This window comes from Erinaceus europaeus, chromosome 4, assembly GCF_950295315.1.
Source record: "Erinaceus europaeus chromosome 4, mEriEur2.1, whole genome shotgun sequence".
Lineage (NCBI taxonomy): Eukaryota > Metazoa > Chordata > Mammalia > Eulipotyphla > Erinaceidae > Erinaceus > Erinaceus europaeus.
The window spans coordinates 128,637,633-128,653,892 of record NC_080165.1 but is presented as its reverse complement, the minus strand read 5'-3'; the positions used below and the strand labels follow the sequence as shown (position 1 = coordinate 128,653,892).

At 38.1% G+C, this 16,260-nt stretch overlaps 1 protein-coding gene across 7 annotated transcripts in view; it reads right to left on the bottom strand.

Annotated features, from left to right (window-relative positions):
* LOC103126218 (triadin) overlaps positions 1-16,260 on the bottom strand; it is a 279,909-nt gene that overhangs the window by 145,364 nt on the left and 118,285 nt on the right. For all 7 annotated transcript variants that reach the window (XM_060190509.1, XM_060190515.1, XM_060190512.1 and 4 more), the window contains exon 7: positions 7,286-7,345. In XM_060190509.1, the coding sequence (XP_060046492.1) occupies positions 7,286-7,345 (60 nt within the window). The remainder of the gene's footprint in view (positions 1-7,285; positions 7,346-16,260) is intronic.

Below are 16,260 nucleotides of genomic sequence, written 5' to 3'. Positions count from 1 at the left end.
TAATTGGCCTGCCAGAGGAAGAAAGAGAGGAAGGGGAAGCAAACATTCTAGAGGAAATAATACAAGAAAACTTCCCAGACCTGAATAACAGAAAGGATATCAAGGTTCAAGAGGCCCGGAGAGTACCAAACAGAATCAACCCAGACCTGAAGACACCAAGACACATCATAGTCACAATGAGAAGAAGTAAGGATAAAGAAAGGATCCTAAAGGCTGCAAGAGAGAAACAAAAAGTCACATACAGGGGATAAACCATAAGATTATCTGCAGATTTCTCCACTCAAACTCTAAAAGCCAGAAGGGAGTGGCAAGATATCTATTGATCCCTGAATGAAAAAGGGTTTCAACCAAGGATAATATATCCTGCTAGACTTTCATTCAAGCTAGATGGAGGGATCAAAACCTTCTTAGACAAACAAAAGTTAAAGGAGGCAACCATCACCAAGCCGGCCCTGAAAGAGGTACTAAAAGACCTCTTATAAACAAGAACATCACTATAATACTTGCAATATATCAGAGTAAACAAATTGTTTTTTAGAACAATGGCACTACAATACATTAAATCCATAATATCAATAAATGTCAATGGCTTAAACTCACCCATCAAAAAGCACAGGGTGGGGAATGGATCAGAAAACATAACCCAACCATATGCTGCTTGCAAGAATCCCATCTGTCACAACAAGATAAACACAGACTTAAAGTGAAAGGATGGAAAACTATCATACAGGCTAATGGTCCACAAAAAAAGGGCAGTAACAGCCATTCTCATCTCAGACACGATAGATTTTAAATTAAATAAAGTAATAAAAGATAGGCAAGGACATTACATAATGATTAGAGGATCAATCAGCCAAGAAGACTTAACAATTATTAACATCTATGCACCCAATGAGGGACCATCAAAATACATTAAGCATCTACTGAAAGAATTTCAAAAATACATCAATAGTAATACAATAATAGTGGGAGACTTCAATACCCCACTCTCACACTTAGACAGATCAACAAAGCAGAGAACCAATAAAGATACAAGGGAATTGAATGAAGAGATTGACAGACTAGACCTCTTGGACATTTTCAGACTCCTCCACCCCAAAAAACTGGAATACACCTTCTTTTCAAATCCACATAACACATACTCAAGGATAGACCACGTTAGGCCAAAAAGACAACATCAATAAATTCAAGAGCATTGAAATCATCCCAAGTATCTTCTCAGACCACAGTGGAGTAAAACTAACATTTAACAACAAACGGAAAATTATTAAAAGACATAGAATTTGGAAACTAAACAACATGCTCCTTAAGAACCACTGGGTCAGAGACTCACTCAAACAGGAAATTCAAATGTTCCTGGAAACTAATGAAAATGAAGACACAACCTATCAAAATATTTGGGACACAGCTAAAGCAGGACTGAGAGGGAAACTTATAGCCATACAATCACATATTAAACACCAAGAAGAAGCCCAAATGAACGACCTTACTGCACACCTCAAGGACTTAGAGGAAGAGGAACAAAGGAACCCTAAAGCAACCAGAAGGACAGAAATCACTAAAGTTAGAGCAGAAATAAACAACATCGAAAATAAAAGAACCATACAAAAGATCAATGAAGGCAAATGTTGGCTCTTTGAAAGATTAAACAAAATTGACAAACCCCTAGCCAGACTCACCAAAAAAAAAAAGAGAGAAGACTCAAATTAATAGAATTATAAACGATGCAGGAGATATCACAACTGACACCACAGAAATCCAGAGAATCCTGCAAAACTTCTATAAAGAACTATATGCCACCAAGCTAGAGAACCTGGAAGAAATGGAACAATTCCTAGAAACCTATGCACTTCCAAAACTGAACCAAGAAGAACTACAAAATCTAAATGCACCAATCACAGACAAAGAAATTGAAACCGTTATTAAGAATCTCCCCAACAACAAAAGTCCTGGACCAGATGGCTTCACAAACGAATTCTACAAAACTTTCAGGAAACAGTTAATACCCATACTTCTTAAGCTATTCCATAAGATTGAAGAAACAGGAATACTCCCTTCCACCTTTTATGAAGCCAACATCACCCTGATACCAAAAGCTGATAGGGACAGAACAAAAAAGGAAAACTACAGACCAATATCTCTGATGAACATAGATGCCAAAATATTAAACAAGATCTTGGCCAACCGGATACAGCAACACATCAAAAAGATTGTTCATCATGACCAAGTGGGATTCATCCCAGGAATGCAAGGCTGGTTCAACATCCGTAAGTCAATCAATGTCATTCACCACATCAAATAAAGCAAAGCCAAAAACCACATGATTATTTCAATAGATGCAGAGAAAGCCTTTGACAAAATCCAACACCCATTCATACTCAAAACTCTACAAAAAATGGGAATAGATGGGAAATTCCTCAAGATAGTGGAGTCTATATATAGCAAACCTACAGCCAACATCATACTCAATGGACAGAAGCTGAAAGCATTCCCCCTCAGATTGGGGACTAGACAGGGTTGTCCACTTTCACCGTTACTCTTCAACATAGTATTGGAAGTTCTTGCCATAGCAATCAGGCAAGAGAAAGAAATCAAAGGGATACAGATTGGAAGGGAAGAAGTCAAGCTCTCACTATTTGCAGATGATATGATAGTATACATAGAAAGACCTAAAGAATCCAGTAGAAAGTTACTGGAAGTTATTAGGCAATATAGCAAGGTATCAGGATACAAAATCAATGTACAAAAATCAGTGGCATTTCTTTATGCAAATACTAAATCTGAAGAAGACATCCAGAAATCCCTCCCATTTACTGTTTCAGCAAAATCAAATACCTAGGAATAAAGTTGACCAAAGAAGTGAAAGACTTGTATACTGAAAACTATGCGTCGCTACTCAAGGAGATAGAAACTGATACCAAGAAATGGAAAGATATCCCATGCTCATGGATTGGAAGAATAAATATCATCAAAATGAATAATCTCCCCAGAGCCATATACAAATTTAATGCAATACCCATCAAAGTTCCACCAAGCTTCTTTAAGAGAATAGAACAAACACTACAATCATTTATCTGGAACCTGAAAACACCTAGAATTGCCAAAACCATCTTAAGGAAAAGAAACAGAAATGGAGGCATCACACTCCCAGACCTTAAACAATATTATAAAGCCAGAATCATCAAAACAGCATGGTACTGGAACAAAAATAGGCACACAGACCAGTGGAAGAGAATTGAAAGCCCAGAAGTAAATCCCAACACCAATGGGCATCTAATCTTTGATAAGGGGGCCCAAAGGATTAAATGGAAAAAGGAGGCTCTCTTCAATAAATGGTGCTGGGAAAACTGGGTTGAAACATGCATAAGAATGAAATTGAACCACTTTATCTCACCAGAAACAAAAATCAACTCCAAATGGATCAAAGACCTAGATGTCAGACCAGAAACAATCAAATACTTAGAGGAAAACATTGGTAAAACACTTTCCCACATACACCTCAAGGACATCTTTGATGAATCAAACCCAATTGCAAGGAAGACTAAAGCAGAAACAAACCAATGGGACTACATCAAATTGAAAAGCTTCTGCACATCCAAAGAAACTATTAAACAAACAGAGAGACCCCTCACAGAATGGGAGAAGATCTTCACATGCCAGACATCAGACAAGAAACTAATCACCAAAATATATAAAGAGCTCAGCAAACTTAGCCGCAAAAAAGCAAATGACCCCATCCAAAAATGGGCAGAGGAAATGAACAAAACATTCACCATAGAGGAGATCCAAAAGGCTAAAAAACATATGAAAAACTTCTCTAGGTCACTGATTGTCAGAGAAATGCAAATTAAGACAACACTAAGATACCACCTCACTCCTGTAAGAATGGCATACATCAAAAAGGACAGCAGCAACAAATGCTGGAGAGGATGTGGGGACAGAGGAACCCTTTTACATTGCTGGTGGGAATGTAAATTGGTACAGCCTCTGTGGAGAGCAGTCTGGAAAACTCTCACAAGGCTAGACATGGACCTTCCATATTGTCAGAGAAATGCAAATTAAGACAACACTAAGATACCGCCTCACTCCTGTTAGAATGGCATACATCAAAAAGGACAGCAGCAACAAATGCTGGAGAGGATGTGGGGACAGAGGAACCCTTTTACGTTGCTGGTGGGAATGTAAATTGGTACAGCCTCTGTGGAGAGCAGTCTGGAAAACTCTCAGAAGGCTAGACATGGACCTTCCATATGACCCAGTAATTTCTCTCCTGGGGTTATACCCCAAGGACTCCATAACACCCAACCAAAAAGAGGTGTGTACTCCTATGTTCATAGCAGCACAATTCATAATAGCTAAAACCTGGAAGCAACCCAGGTGCCCAACAACAGATGAGTGGCTGAGAAAGCTGTGGTATATATACACAATGGAATACTATGCAGCTATCAAGAACAATGAACCCACCTTCTCTGACCCATCTTGGATAGAGCTAGAAGGAATTATGTTAAGTGAACTAAGTCAGAAAGATAAAGATGAGTATGGGATGATCCCACTCATCAACAGAAGCTGACTAAGAAGATCTGAAAGGGAAACTAAAAGCAGGACCTGATCAAATTGTAAGTAGGGCACCAAAGTAAAAACCCTGTGGTGAGGGGTAGACATGTAGCTTCCAGGGCCAGTGGGGGGTGGGAGTGGGCGGGAGGGATGGGTCACAGTCCTTTGGTGGTGGGAATGGTGTTTATGTACACTCCTAGCAAAATGTAGACATATAAATCAGTAGTTAATTAATATGAGAGGGGGAAATTAATTGTATGTCTCAAAGTTTCTCAAAAGACAAACTGAAACTTTTTAATATATAGGCTATGTATTTGATATGTGGACTCTCTCAAAAGCCTAGACCAAGTAGATTAGAAGCATCCAATAGCACAGCTATATACAAGATACTGAGTACTGTACAGCAAACCATAACAAAGGGACTTTTCAAAGTTAACCCAATTAACAAATAATGTGATGATAATATTAACTGTCGATTGTCTTTTTGAACCCTAAGACAGCAGGAACCTCACATCTTCACTATAGAGCCCCTACTTCCCCCAGTCCTGGAACCCTTGGATAGGGCCCACTTTCCCGTATGCCTCTCCCAATCCAAACCAAATAATATTGCATCCGCAGATCACAACCTAACCAAAGCAACGATTGCCACCTCAACATGCTTCACCTCAGACTGTATCCAGAGACTTCACATGTGGAATGACAACCCTTCAACTTCATTACTCGGGTGAAACCTTTCCTTTTATAGTACACTCTAATTTCATCTCAGGTAGTTCACTTTCTAACAAAGTCCCATAATCTAGATATACACCAGTTTCTGTGAGAGAGAGCTTATGTGCACATGTATCTATAAACTACTGCAAAATATATACCTGAAAGCAGAAGTACACTGGAGTTTGCAGTGAGTACCTCCCTAACCCTTCCTCTCCACTATTCCAAGCTTGGGATCCATGATTGCTCAACAAATTGTTTGGCTTCATATGTTAACTCTCTTTTCAATCACCAGGTTCCAGATGCCACCAGGATGCTGGCTAGGCTCCCCTGGATTGAAGACCCCACCAATGTATCCTGGAGCTCAGCTTCCTCAGAGACACACCTTACTAGGGAAAGAGAGAGGCAGACTGGGGGTATGGACCGACCAGTCAACGCCCATTTTCAGCGTGGAAGCAATTACAGAAGCCAGACCTTCTACCTTCTGCAACTCTCAACGACCCTGGGTCCATACTCCCAGAGGGTTAGAGAATGGGAAAGCTACCATGGGAGGGGGTGGGTTATGGGGATTGGGTGGTGGGAATTGTGTGGAGTTGTACCCCTCCTACCTTATGTTTTTTGTTCACTAATCCTTTCTTAAATAAAAAATTTTTTAAAAAAAGTAATGATACACTGCTTTAATGTAACCTATGGAGATGATACCCTAAAATGTATTTTAAGACATGCGATGGGATATATATATCTATCCAGTCACATCGAGATGAAGTATTTGAAAGTAAGAAAAACAGTAGTAAACTTCTTTATTTTATTAAACTGCAGTATTTGTTAGTCAATTAGACATCCTGACTCCAAAAATGTTTACCCCACTCTTCTTTTAATCATCATCTTATTTCCCCCTCTTTCTTAATTTTAATAAGCTGTAGACATAGTCAGTTATACAATATGGGTATGAGGTTGTGTCTACACCCCAAGAGAGACCCTTAAAGTCCACTGAGGTGGTTTAGTCAGTTGCTGCTCTGGGGCAGTGCTGTTCTTGAAACAAAGCAGAAAATATGCTCTGTATCATGGACATGTCTTTGGAAATTAAAGTTATTCAGAAGGAAATTCTTTAATACTAGTCATCTATTTTTAAAATTATAGGTATATTTATAGTTAATACTATAAATACCACAAAATTATATCAATAATATACATCATTAATAATATTATATATTAGTATTTTGTATTTGATTAAAATTACAGTTTATTCATTTTTATCTTATTCTGCTTTCCTAAAAAATTATCCATTATACAAAGAACATTTGTTAGAACCCTAAAATTATATATATATATATGAAATGAAGGGGGAAAAATGGAGAGAAAAGGAAAGAATAGCCCGTGATTTCCATGACAAAACATTTTGGCACAAAATGGCTTAACTGTGCTCTTTGTTTATAGTCCACAAGACTAGAATCAAGTTAATTACTGGATTGCATTTCCTAATGAAGGCTTTGGGAAAGAATCAACTTCAACAGGTATTCAACACATTGTCAGAATTAATTTCCTTCTCATGTTTTATATATGTTCCTTCAGTTTTCAAAGTAGCAACTGGGAATAGGCCCTTCAAACAATTCAGATTCCTCTTCCATCAAATCTCCTCAATTTTGTTCATAGACTTACATTGAGCCCACAGCATTGCGTATAACAACATTGCTATTTTAGACAAGCTCTAAATATGTAGACAAGTTCCTTTTGCCACGTAATGAACATCATGCATGGCATCAAGAGATAAAGATTTTAAAGACCAAATTTCTGCCCACTACAAGTAGTGAAGCTATTCATTTTATTCTCAGACATACTGAGAAACTCTTATATATTTACAAATCATCATTATATTCATCTTTTTACTAAAATTTGAGTGTAAGACCAAGTGATTTTTAATATAAAAAATTCAAAATGCTCATAGTCATCCAGCTTTTTGTTACTCAAAATGTAATCTTTTAAAGTAAAAAGACTTTTAAGAAAATAATAAAGGAAAGGATACCTTTTGCCATTGTCTTTGCTTCTGCTTTTTCTTTTTTCTCAATCTTTTCCTTGTGAGTGGCTTAAATGAAAATAATATGTACATTAGCATATATTTAGTAATTTTGAAACCAACAACTCCCTTTAGCTTAGCTTTATAGTCACTGAGATATTTTGAACATTGGTGGAAAGAATGAATATATTTTAGAGTTATAAAGGTTATAAAAACAATAATGCTTAATTTTAAGATCTGTACACTATGACTTAGAAATAATTTTGAAATCTAGTCTTAGTCTATTTTAAAAATTTTATATTAGTATGGTAGAGATAGCATCATGGTCATGCAAAAAGTCTTTCATTCCTGAGGCTCCAAAGGCCCCAGGTTTCAGTCTCAACACCATTAAAGCCTACGCCTGACATTGCTCTGGTAAAACAAATAATGAATGAATAAATAAATAATATTAAAATAGACTAGATTTAAAAATGAATACTGAAAGACATTTTTATATTATTTAGAGAAATTAACAGTATCAGGAAGAATTAATCTCTTCAGGATGTTTAAGAAGAAATACTTAAAACAGATTTAAAGCTTTGTTTAAGGAAAACAGTTTTTATCAAGGATGAAAGTGAGCAGTAATTCTCTGTAAAAGACTGTTGTAAGCACTGACTGCCATGTTTCTACTTTCTGTATACCCTCCACTACAAGAACATTTAGACAATCAAAACATTGTCCAAATAATTGATAAGTGATAATATCTCTTTCCACAAATCACTAATCGAATATAAAATTACTATGAAAGTTTACTGATTAAATACATATATATTTAAATATTTATTTTCCCTTTTGTTGCCCTTGTTTTGTTGTTGTAGTTTTATTATTGTTGTTCTTGATGTCATCGTTATTGGATAGGACAGAGAGAATGGAGAGAGGCGGGGAAGACAGAGACGGAGAGAGAAAGATAGACACCTGCAGACCTGCTTCACCACCTGTGAAGCGACTCCCCTGCAGATGGGGAGCCAGGGGCTCGAACCAGGATCCTTAGGCCAGTCCTTGCGCTTTACACCACGTACACTTAACCCGCTGTGCTACCGCTGGACTCCCTAAATACATATTTTTAATTGGCCAATGTTACACACACTATTTTAAAATTTTGCATGGGGGCCAGGCAGTGGCATACCTGTTTGAGGGCATATGTTACCATGAGCGAAGGCCAGTGTTCAAGCCCTCAAACCCCACCTGCAGAGGGAAGCTTCACAAGAGGTGAAGCAGGGCTGCAAGTGTCTCTCTTTCTCCTCCTCTCAACCCCCCTCAATTTCTTTCTAGCCTAACAAATGAAAAGAAAAGAAAAACATTCATTCTTATTGCTTATGTAGAAACAATAGTATTAATAATTAATACAGACTAATTTATTTTAATTTTATTAACATAGATTGGTAAAAAGAAACTTGTGTCTCTCACAAGTGTAATTACTGGAAATCTGAGAATGTCAACAGCATGTGCATTCTGCTATTGTATTTCAAGTACATTAAGCTGTGTGATGAAGTGGTTGCCCAAATAACTATATAATTTCAGTATTTTAACATTTATCATTAGAGAATAAAAAATGAAAATTAAGGGTCTGAGATGTGGTTCAGGAAGTAGAGTGCATGCCTTCTCTTTGGCCAACCCCCAGCAGTCAATAAAAGCACAAAGAGCAGAGACTAGTGAAACAATGAATTATGGAGTCATGACTGTGTGCATCTCTCTCTTCAATAAAAATGTAAGATAAAAAGTTGAATCATATTGGTGGTTCAAGGGCAGTGTGCAAGTAAATGACTCTGTATTTAACCCCTACCTACATATGGGAACACCATGACAATACCAACAGAGTTCTATGGGAGGTTTAGAAGTGCTATTTTGGGGGCCAGGCAGTAGTGCAGGGGGTTATGAGCACATGCAAGGATTGGCCCAAGGATCTGGGTTCAAACCATTGGCTCACCACCTACAGGGAGGTCTGCAGGTGTCTATCTTTCTCTCCTCCACTTTCTCTTCCCCTCCTGTCTCAATTTCTCTCTGTCCTATTCAACAACAACAATAACGACAGCAACAACAACAGAAAAAAAAAAAAGGTCACCAGGAGCAGTGGATTCTTATTGCAGGCTCTAAGCCCCAGTAGTAAACCTGGAGGCAAAAAAAAGGGGGAGGGGGTTCTCTCCTATCATTCTCTCTGTTTTCCTTCACTCCTGTGTCTTTTCCCTCTAACATAAATATATATGGATAAAATGGCCACCCAGTGATGTTGCGCATGCTCTAGTCCCTTAGTTCATTAATTTAAAGCAATAAGGAAAGATATCAACCTTCTCTGATTGTGAGAGAATTACAAACCAAAACAATAATGAGCTATTACCTCATAGCAGTAAGAACGAGCATCACCTAAAAACTAACGCTAAATAAATCATGTGAAGAGAAGTGAAAACTTACACACTTCTGAGGGTATAAAATGGAGTAGCCTTTTTTTAGATAGCTATATAAAGATTCCTCAAAAAATTTAAAAAATAGGTGGGAGGGGCCAGGTGTTGGCACACCTAGTTGAGCACACATGTTACAATGAGCAAGGACCTAGGTTCTAGCCTATGGTCCTGACTTGCAGGGGAAAAGCTTAATGAGTGTTGAAGCAAAGTTGCAGGTGTCTCTGTTTCTATTCCTCTCTATCATCCCCTTCCCTCTCAATTTCTGGCTGTCTCTATCCAATGAATAAATAAAGAGAATTAAAAAAAAAAATAAGATGGGCCAGGAAAATAACTCATTGGGTAGGGTGCATATCTTGACATAAATCACTCAGGTTTAAATCTTGGCACTACATGGGAGGGTTTGTGACAATGGAGAAAGATCCAGTATTGCTGTGGTGCTCCCCGTCTCCATCTCTTTCTAAATAAATGAAAAAAGAGGCCTGGAGTGGTGAAATCACACATTTATGTGGCCCAGGATTTGCAGAACAAGAGGAAAGAAGGTAGGAAGGGAGGGAGGTGGGACAAGGGAGGGAAAGAAGAGAAGGATGGAAGTCCACACAACCCAATAACACAGGTAAGCCAGTTCTGAGAACTTAATCAGAAACATACATAAAAGATTAATTGAGTGGTCCAGGAGATGGCATAGTGGATAAAGCATTGAACTCTCAAGCATGAGGTCCTGAGTTCAGTGCTCAGCAGCACATGTGCCAGAGTGATGTCTGGTTCTTTCTCTCTCCTCCTATCTTTCTCATTAATAAATAAGTAAAATCTTTTAAAAAAAAAAAGATTGAAAGACTTGTGTCCGCTCCCATATTTATTGAAGTGTATTTATAGTAGCTAAGAACTATAAACAATTTAAGTGATCATAAATTATTTGATGAATTTAAATATATACATTAAGTATATATATATGTAGATATATATACATATCATCTACAAAAGTTATAAAATTCTGCCAATTTACAATAGCATGGATGGAATCTGATAAGACTATCATTCTTAGGAAAATAAGCCGAAGAAAGAAAAAACATCTTATGATTTCCCATAGATATTATATAGAGAGAAATTCAACAAATGATGAACTATGTTAAACAAAAGTGAACTTTGGGATACATGACCAATTACTGGCTAGAAAAAAGGAAGAGAAAGGGAAAGGCAGTTGTGTGATGAAACTGAGTAAGGGGACTAAATGCACAGTGGTAAATTTAATAGTGTATATACACATACTGATTTCCTGCAATGCGCACAGCAAACTTATATAATGCCATAATGTAAAATTACTGCAATGCCAAAGAGTAACAATGTTATACAAAATAGAGCTGACCATTAAGCCCCTCAGAATTTTGGAGAACATATGTACACCTCATAGAAAGCTTTAGCAAAGGCCAAGTTATCCAAGCATTGTAGAGCTACTGAGAAAGCAGATTATCTTCCACCTTCCCACTTGCCAGCTTCAGGGTCACAGTCTCATCTCTCAGCCTACGTCATTTTCTATAAGAAGTTTATTATTTTTTTATTATTATCTTTATTTATGTATTGGAGAGAGATAGCCAGAAATTGAGAGGGAAAGGGGAGATAGAGAGGGTGAGAGACAGTCAGGTACCTGCAGCCCACTTGGGAAGTTTTCACCATGCAGTTGGGGACCGGGGACTTGAACCCACCTCCTTATGCACTATAATGTGTTCGCTCAACCAGGTGCACCAGCACCCTGCACCCACTTACATAAGGTTTTATATAACAGCTTGGGCAAGGCTAGTGAAAGGAGTACTATGCCAGATTCAGCAGGGTGCAATTCATACAAGGTCATGAGGTTATAGTATGACGATTTATCTCATTATGAAAAGTCCTTCAAGGAACTGGGCAGTAGTGTACCACTTGTTTGTACACATTACAAGGTCAAGGACTGGGTTCAAATCTCCAGTCCCCACGTGAAACGTGAAGTTTTGCAATAGATGAAACAATGTTGCAGTTGTCTTTCCCTCCCCTTTCTCTCTTGAATTCTTTTTGTCATTGCCCAATAAATAAACACACTAATAAAATGTTTTTTAAAGTTATTCAATTAACATACAACAAATATCAGGGTACTTACAATGTATCTTTCTTCCAGTTTTTCAATATGAACATATTTTATACTACATTTAAAATTTAGGGGCAATGATTTCTCACCTATTATTATAACAAACATATTTAGCCATGGTGAAAGATAATCTTATCAGCTATATTCTAACCTTTAGGTTCCTGATTATTAAACAATTTGTTCTGCTTTATATCTTAATTTTTTCTTTCAGCTACCATGTTACAGAAGCTACCATTACGCCTACCTGACTTCCCTAGGCAGATGACCTCACCAATTAGACCTGAATTCCCACCTCTCCAGAGTCATGGCTTGCTGAAGAAAGACAGAGACAGGCTGGGGGTATGGAAAGACCTGTAAATGCCCATATCTAGTGAATTATCAATTACAGAAGCCAGACATCCCACCTGCTGCACTCCATAGATATTGTGCATAGAGATGTTTGTTTTATACTCCCAGGGGGATAAAGAAACCTTCTAGTCCTGTTTACCATTCTGATACCATCTTCTCAGACAATAACATTTAGCTTCCCTGCATGTTAGCTGTTGGGCTTCCGCAAAAATTAGTAAAGTCAGGGGCCCCTTGGAATATACCTAAAATAGACTTCCTGGATTTTTCTAAAATGGAGACCCCAAATTTCATCTGTTATATTCTTACTTTTAGGTTCCAGATTATTAAACAATTTGTTCTGCTTAATATCTTAATGCTTTTCAGCCAACAAGTTGCAGATGTTACTGTAACACCAACCTGACACCCTTGAGCAGACGACCTAATCAATGTGTCCTGGAACCCCATCTTTTCAGAGCCTTGCCCCACTAGGAAAAGATAGATACAGGTTGGGAGTATGGATTGACCTGTCAGTGCTCATGTCCAGTGGAGAAGAAATTACAGAAGTCAGACCTCCACCTCTGCATCCCATAATGATCCTGGGTCCATGCTCCCAGATGCATAAAGAATAAGTAAGTTTCTCTCAACCCATACCATTTGATACAGCATCTACTGAGCTCCACCAAATCAATTCAACCAGTACCACCTCGACACATTGTGTCCAGGGATGCCAGGTATGTAAAGTCAGACCCTCAGCTCCAGTACTCTTGTGAGACCATTCCTAGTTCATAGGACTCCTCAATTCATATCGGGCTGTGCACTTCCTAACAAAGCCACAGAACCTAGACATAGACCAGTGCCCATGAGACAGAACAAATGTGTGCATGTACCCATAAGTTAAGGGAAAAATATGTACCTTAATGTAAAATAGTTTGTAGTGACTCAATAAGTGCAGCAAGCAAGTATAAAGACCTAAAAAAAGACACTTTTTGTATTAGGTACCATAAAGTCCTTAATCAAATAGTTTCTACTTAGACCTAGATACCCTCCTCACCTACTTCTTGCCAGGCTAGCTTCTCGGGTGGGAGACAGCTGACCAGGGACTCATAGCTGAGCTGGGAATGCAGTTCAATCTTTATTGATGAACAGGGATGCAGTGCAATCAATCAATCTAATCTCTCTTCATTAGAAAGCCCTGTCCTTTATATCTCCTGAGGTGAAAGTATCAGGTCAGAAGAGGAAGTACGTAGGATAGGGGGTGGGGAGAAGGAAAAAGCTCTCGAACCAGTGGGAAACAAGATGTGACTAGAAGAGGGGGCAGAGTGGAAAAAGAGCACAAACCAGTGGGGATTAAACCAATGCTAACAAAACAATGATTATGTAAATAGACCACAGCGTCAAGCAATGCAACAGAAGGGGTCTTAGAAGCACAATTTAGAAGCAGACCAACACTTCTGGTTACACTTCCCTCACTCAGGCTGAGGCTATTCTTGTCAGACAATGCAAGAACGACAAAAGCTGGATGGGACAAGAGACTGGAATACTTTAATGATGACTCTTTTGGCCACTACCGGGCACTCCATCATCCAGGGCCCTAGTCAAGGAATCTTGAGATTCCCACGTAGACATGATGGGCCTAGAGCTCTAGCAGATACTGTCACTGGTCATTTCCATCAGGAACAGCATAATGAACCCTCCTGTAGGCCTCTACAGGAACTTGCCCTCAGTGTGGATCAACATTCATAGGGACTGCCCCATTCTCTGAAGAGAGGTTGGGTCAGTATACTCTGCCACTTGAGGAAGATAGGTCCTGCAATGAGTAGAGCGGCGATCTAGGAAAAGATAGAAACAAGTTGGTAGCATGGATCCATTTGCCAATGCCCATGTTCAGTGGGGAAGCAATTACAGAAGGCAGACCTTCCACTTTCGGCACCCCATAATGATCTTGGGTTCATATTCCCAGAGGAATAAAGAACAGGAAAGCTTCCAATGGAAGGGATGGGATACGGATCTCTAATGGTGGGAATTGTGTGGAATTGTAGCCCTCTTATCCTGTTGTCTTTTTGATCATTAAATCAAGTTTTTTTTAAAAAAATGAAGGCTAGAAACTCTAGAAATTCCAATGTATTTTATTTATTCAAACTGTGCAGAAGTTGATGCAAATAGATCTATATGCCTCAATAGAAGATGGCCAATAGACACCTGCTTATATATGGGAAAAAAGAGAGAGAGAGTTGTATTGAATTTCATTTATGTTATCACCTGAGAAACATTAATTACATAAAAATTATATTAAGCTTTCCAAATATTAATGTGGAGTAAAGAAGAGTGAACTATGTTTCACCTAATCGTATAGTTAAATATTGCAAGTGGAATGTTTCTGAGGATAAGATAACTCAGCAGTTCATTTGTGTCATGCACACATTCATTGAAATCTAGTCCTAGTATCTTAGACTAGATTAATTTAAAAGAAGAATACAAATTTAGATGGAAATTTTGTTTCACATTATACATTCAAGTGGGTCTTTGATGAATTAAAACCAATTATAAAATAGCTGGACAAAATACTCTATGTTCCATCTGAGGAAGATAAGTCCTGAAACTGAGGCAGTTTGGAATGTTCCTACTCATGACCACAGAATCTGAGTTCAGATCTACAGGGATGCAGAGGTCACATAGACTCCTAAAGCTGAATATGGGCCTCAGATCATATCAAATCAGTGGGGTTTGCAGGCAACAATATTTATACACCTTTCCCATATTTGGGAGCTACTCTCTTTTTTGATCCAGTTTTCTGGTCCTATTTTCAGCCATGACATCATCTCACCAGACAATAACTTGGATATACCTGCAGATCAGATGTCAGACTCAGAAAAGAAAAAAAAAATAAAAGTATAGTCATGGGCCCTTTGGAATATAACTAATATAACTAAAATAGGCCTACTAACTAACTATCTACTAAACAGAGAGCCCCCAACTCATCATCTGAACTATTCCAGCCTTTAGGTTCACGATTAGTCAACAATTTGTTTGGCTTTATATGTTAACTCTTTTTTCAGCCACCAGGTTCCAGATGCTAAGATGATGCCAACCAGACTTCCCTGGGCAGAAGACTCCACCAATGTGTCCTGGAGCCCCGCTTCCCCAGAGCCCCATCCCACTAGGGAAAGAGAGAGACAGGCTTGGAGTATGACTCGATCTGCCAATGCCCACATTCAGCAGGGAAGTAATTACAGAAGCCAGACCTTCCACCTTCTGCATCCCATGGTGACCCTGGGTCCATACTCCCAGAGGGATAAAGAATAGGAAGCTATGAGGGGAGGGGGATGTGATACGGAGTTCTGGTAGTGGGAATTGTGTGGAGTAGTATCCCTCTTATCCTGTGTTTTTTGCCGGTATTTCCTTTTATACATAGAAATTTTAAAAAATAAAATAGAAAACAAAATTATTTAACTTGTGGAAAACAGTAGTAACTATTCAATTAATCATTGGATGAGGATTCAAAGACATTAATAACAAGAGAAATATGAACATCTTATGCCGTAAAAATTCAAGAATCTGAATACACACAGACACCTCTGTATATACACACATGACTATGCACACTGATAATCCCTAACATGGACTATAAAACTAACTGGAGGAGGGGGCTCTAAAAATAACAATTAAGAAAATTATTTGAAAGAATAACAGAGTAGGTATGCATGTAGCTAAATCATATACTAATGCATCTGTGGAAATGGGAAGTGAGTTTGAATAGTTATACAAGAAATATGCATCACTAACAATCACACATAAGTCCTATAAGCTACAAAGAATAAACAATTCAAAGAGATAATAGAAGAAAATATTTCCACTTAAATCCTATGCACATTCATCAAAAATCTGGAGAATATCTATTTGTTGATAAAGACCTTTAGGATATATTGTTAGATAGCAAAATCCAGGAAACAGGACATGTTAAACCTTGTGCAAAAAATACTGAAAAGCAGTGATTGTCTTATAAGTGCATGTTGAAGCTCTGAAAAGATGTACACAAAGTTCCTAAGAGTGGTTTTCTCTTTGCATATGTGGTTGGTACACAATAGGGAATCAGAGGGTGGGGG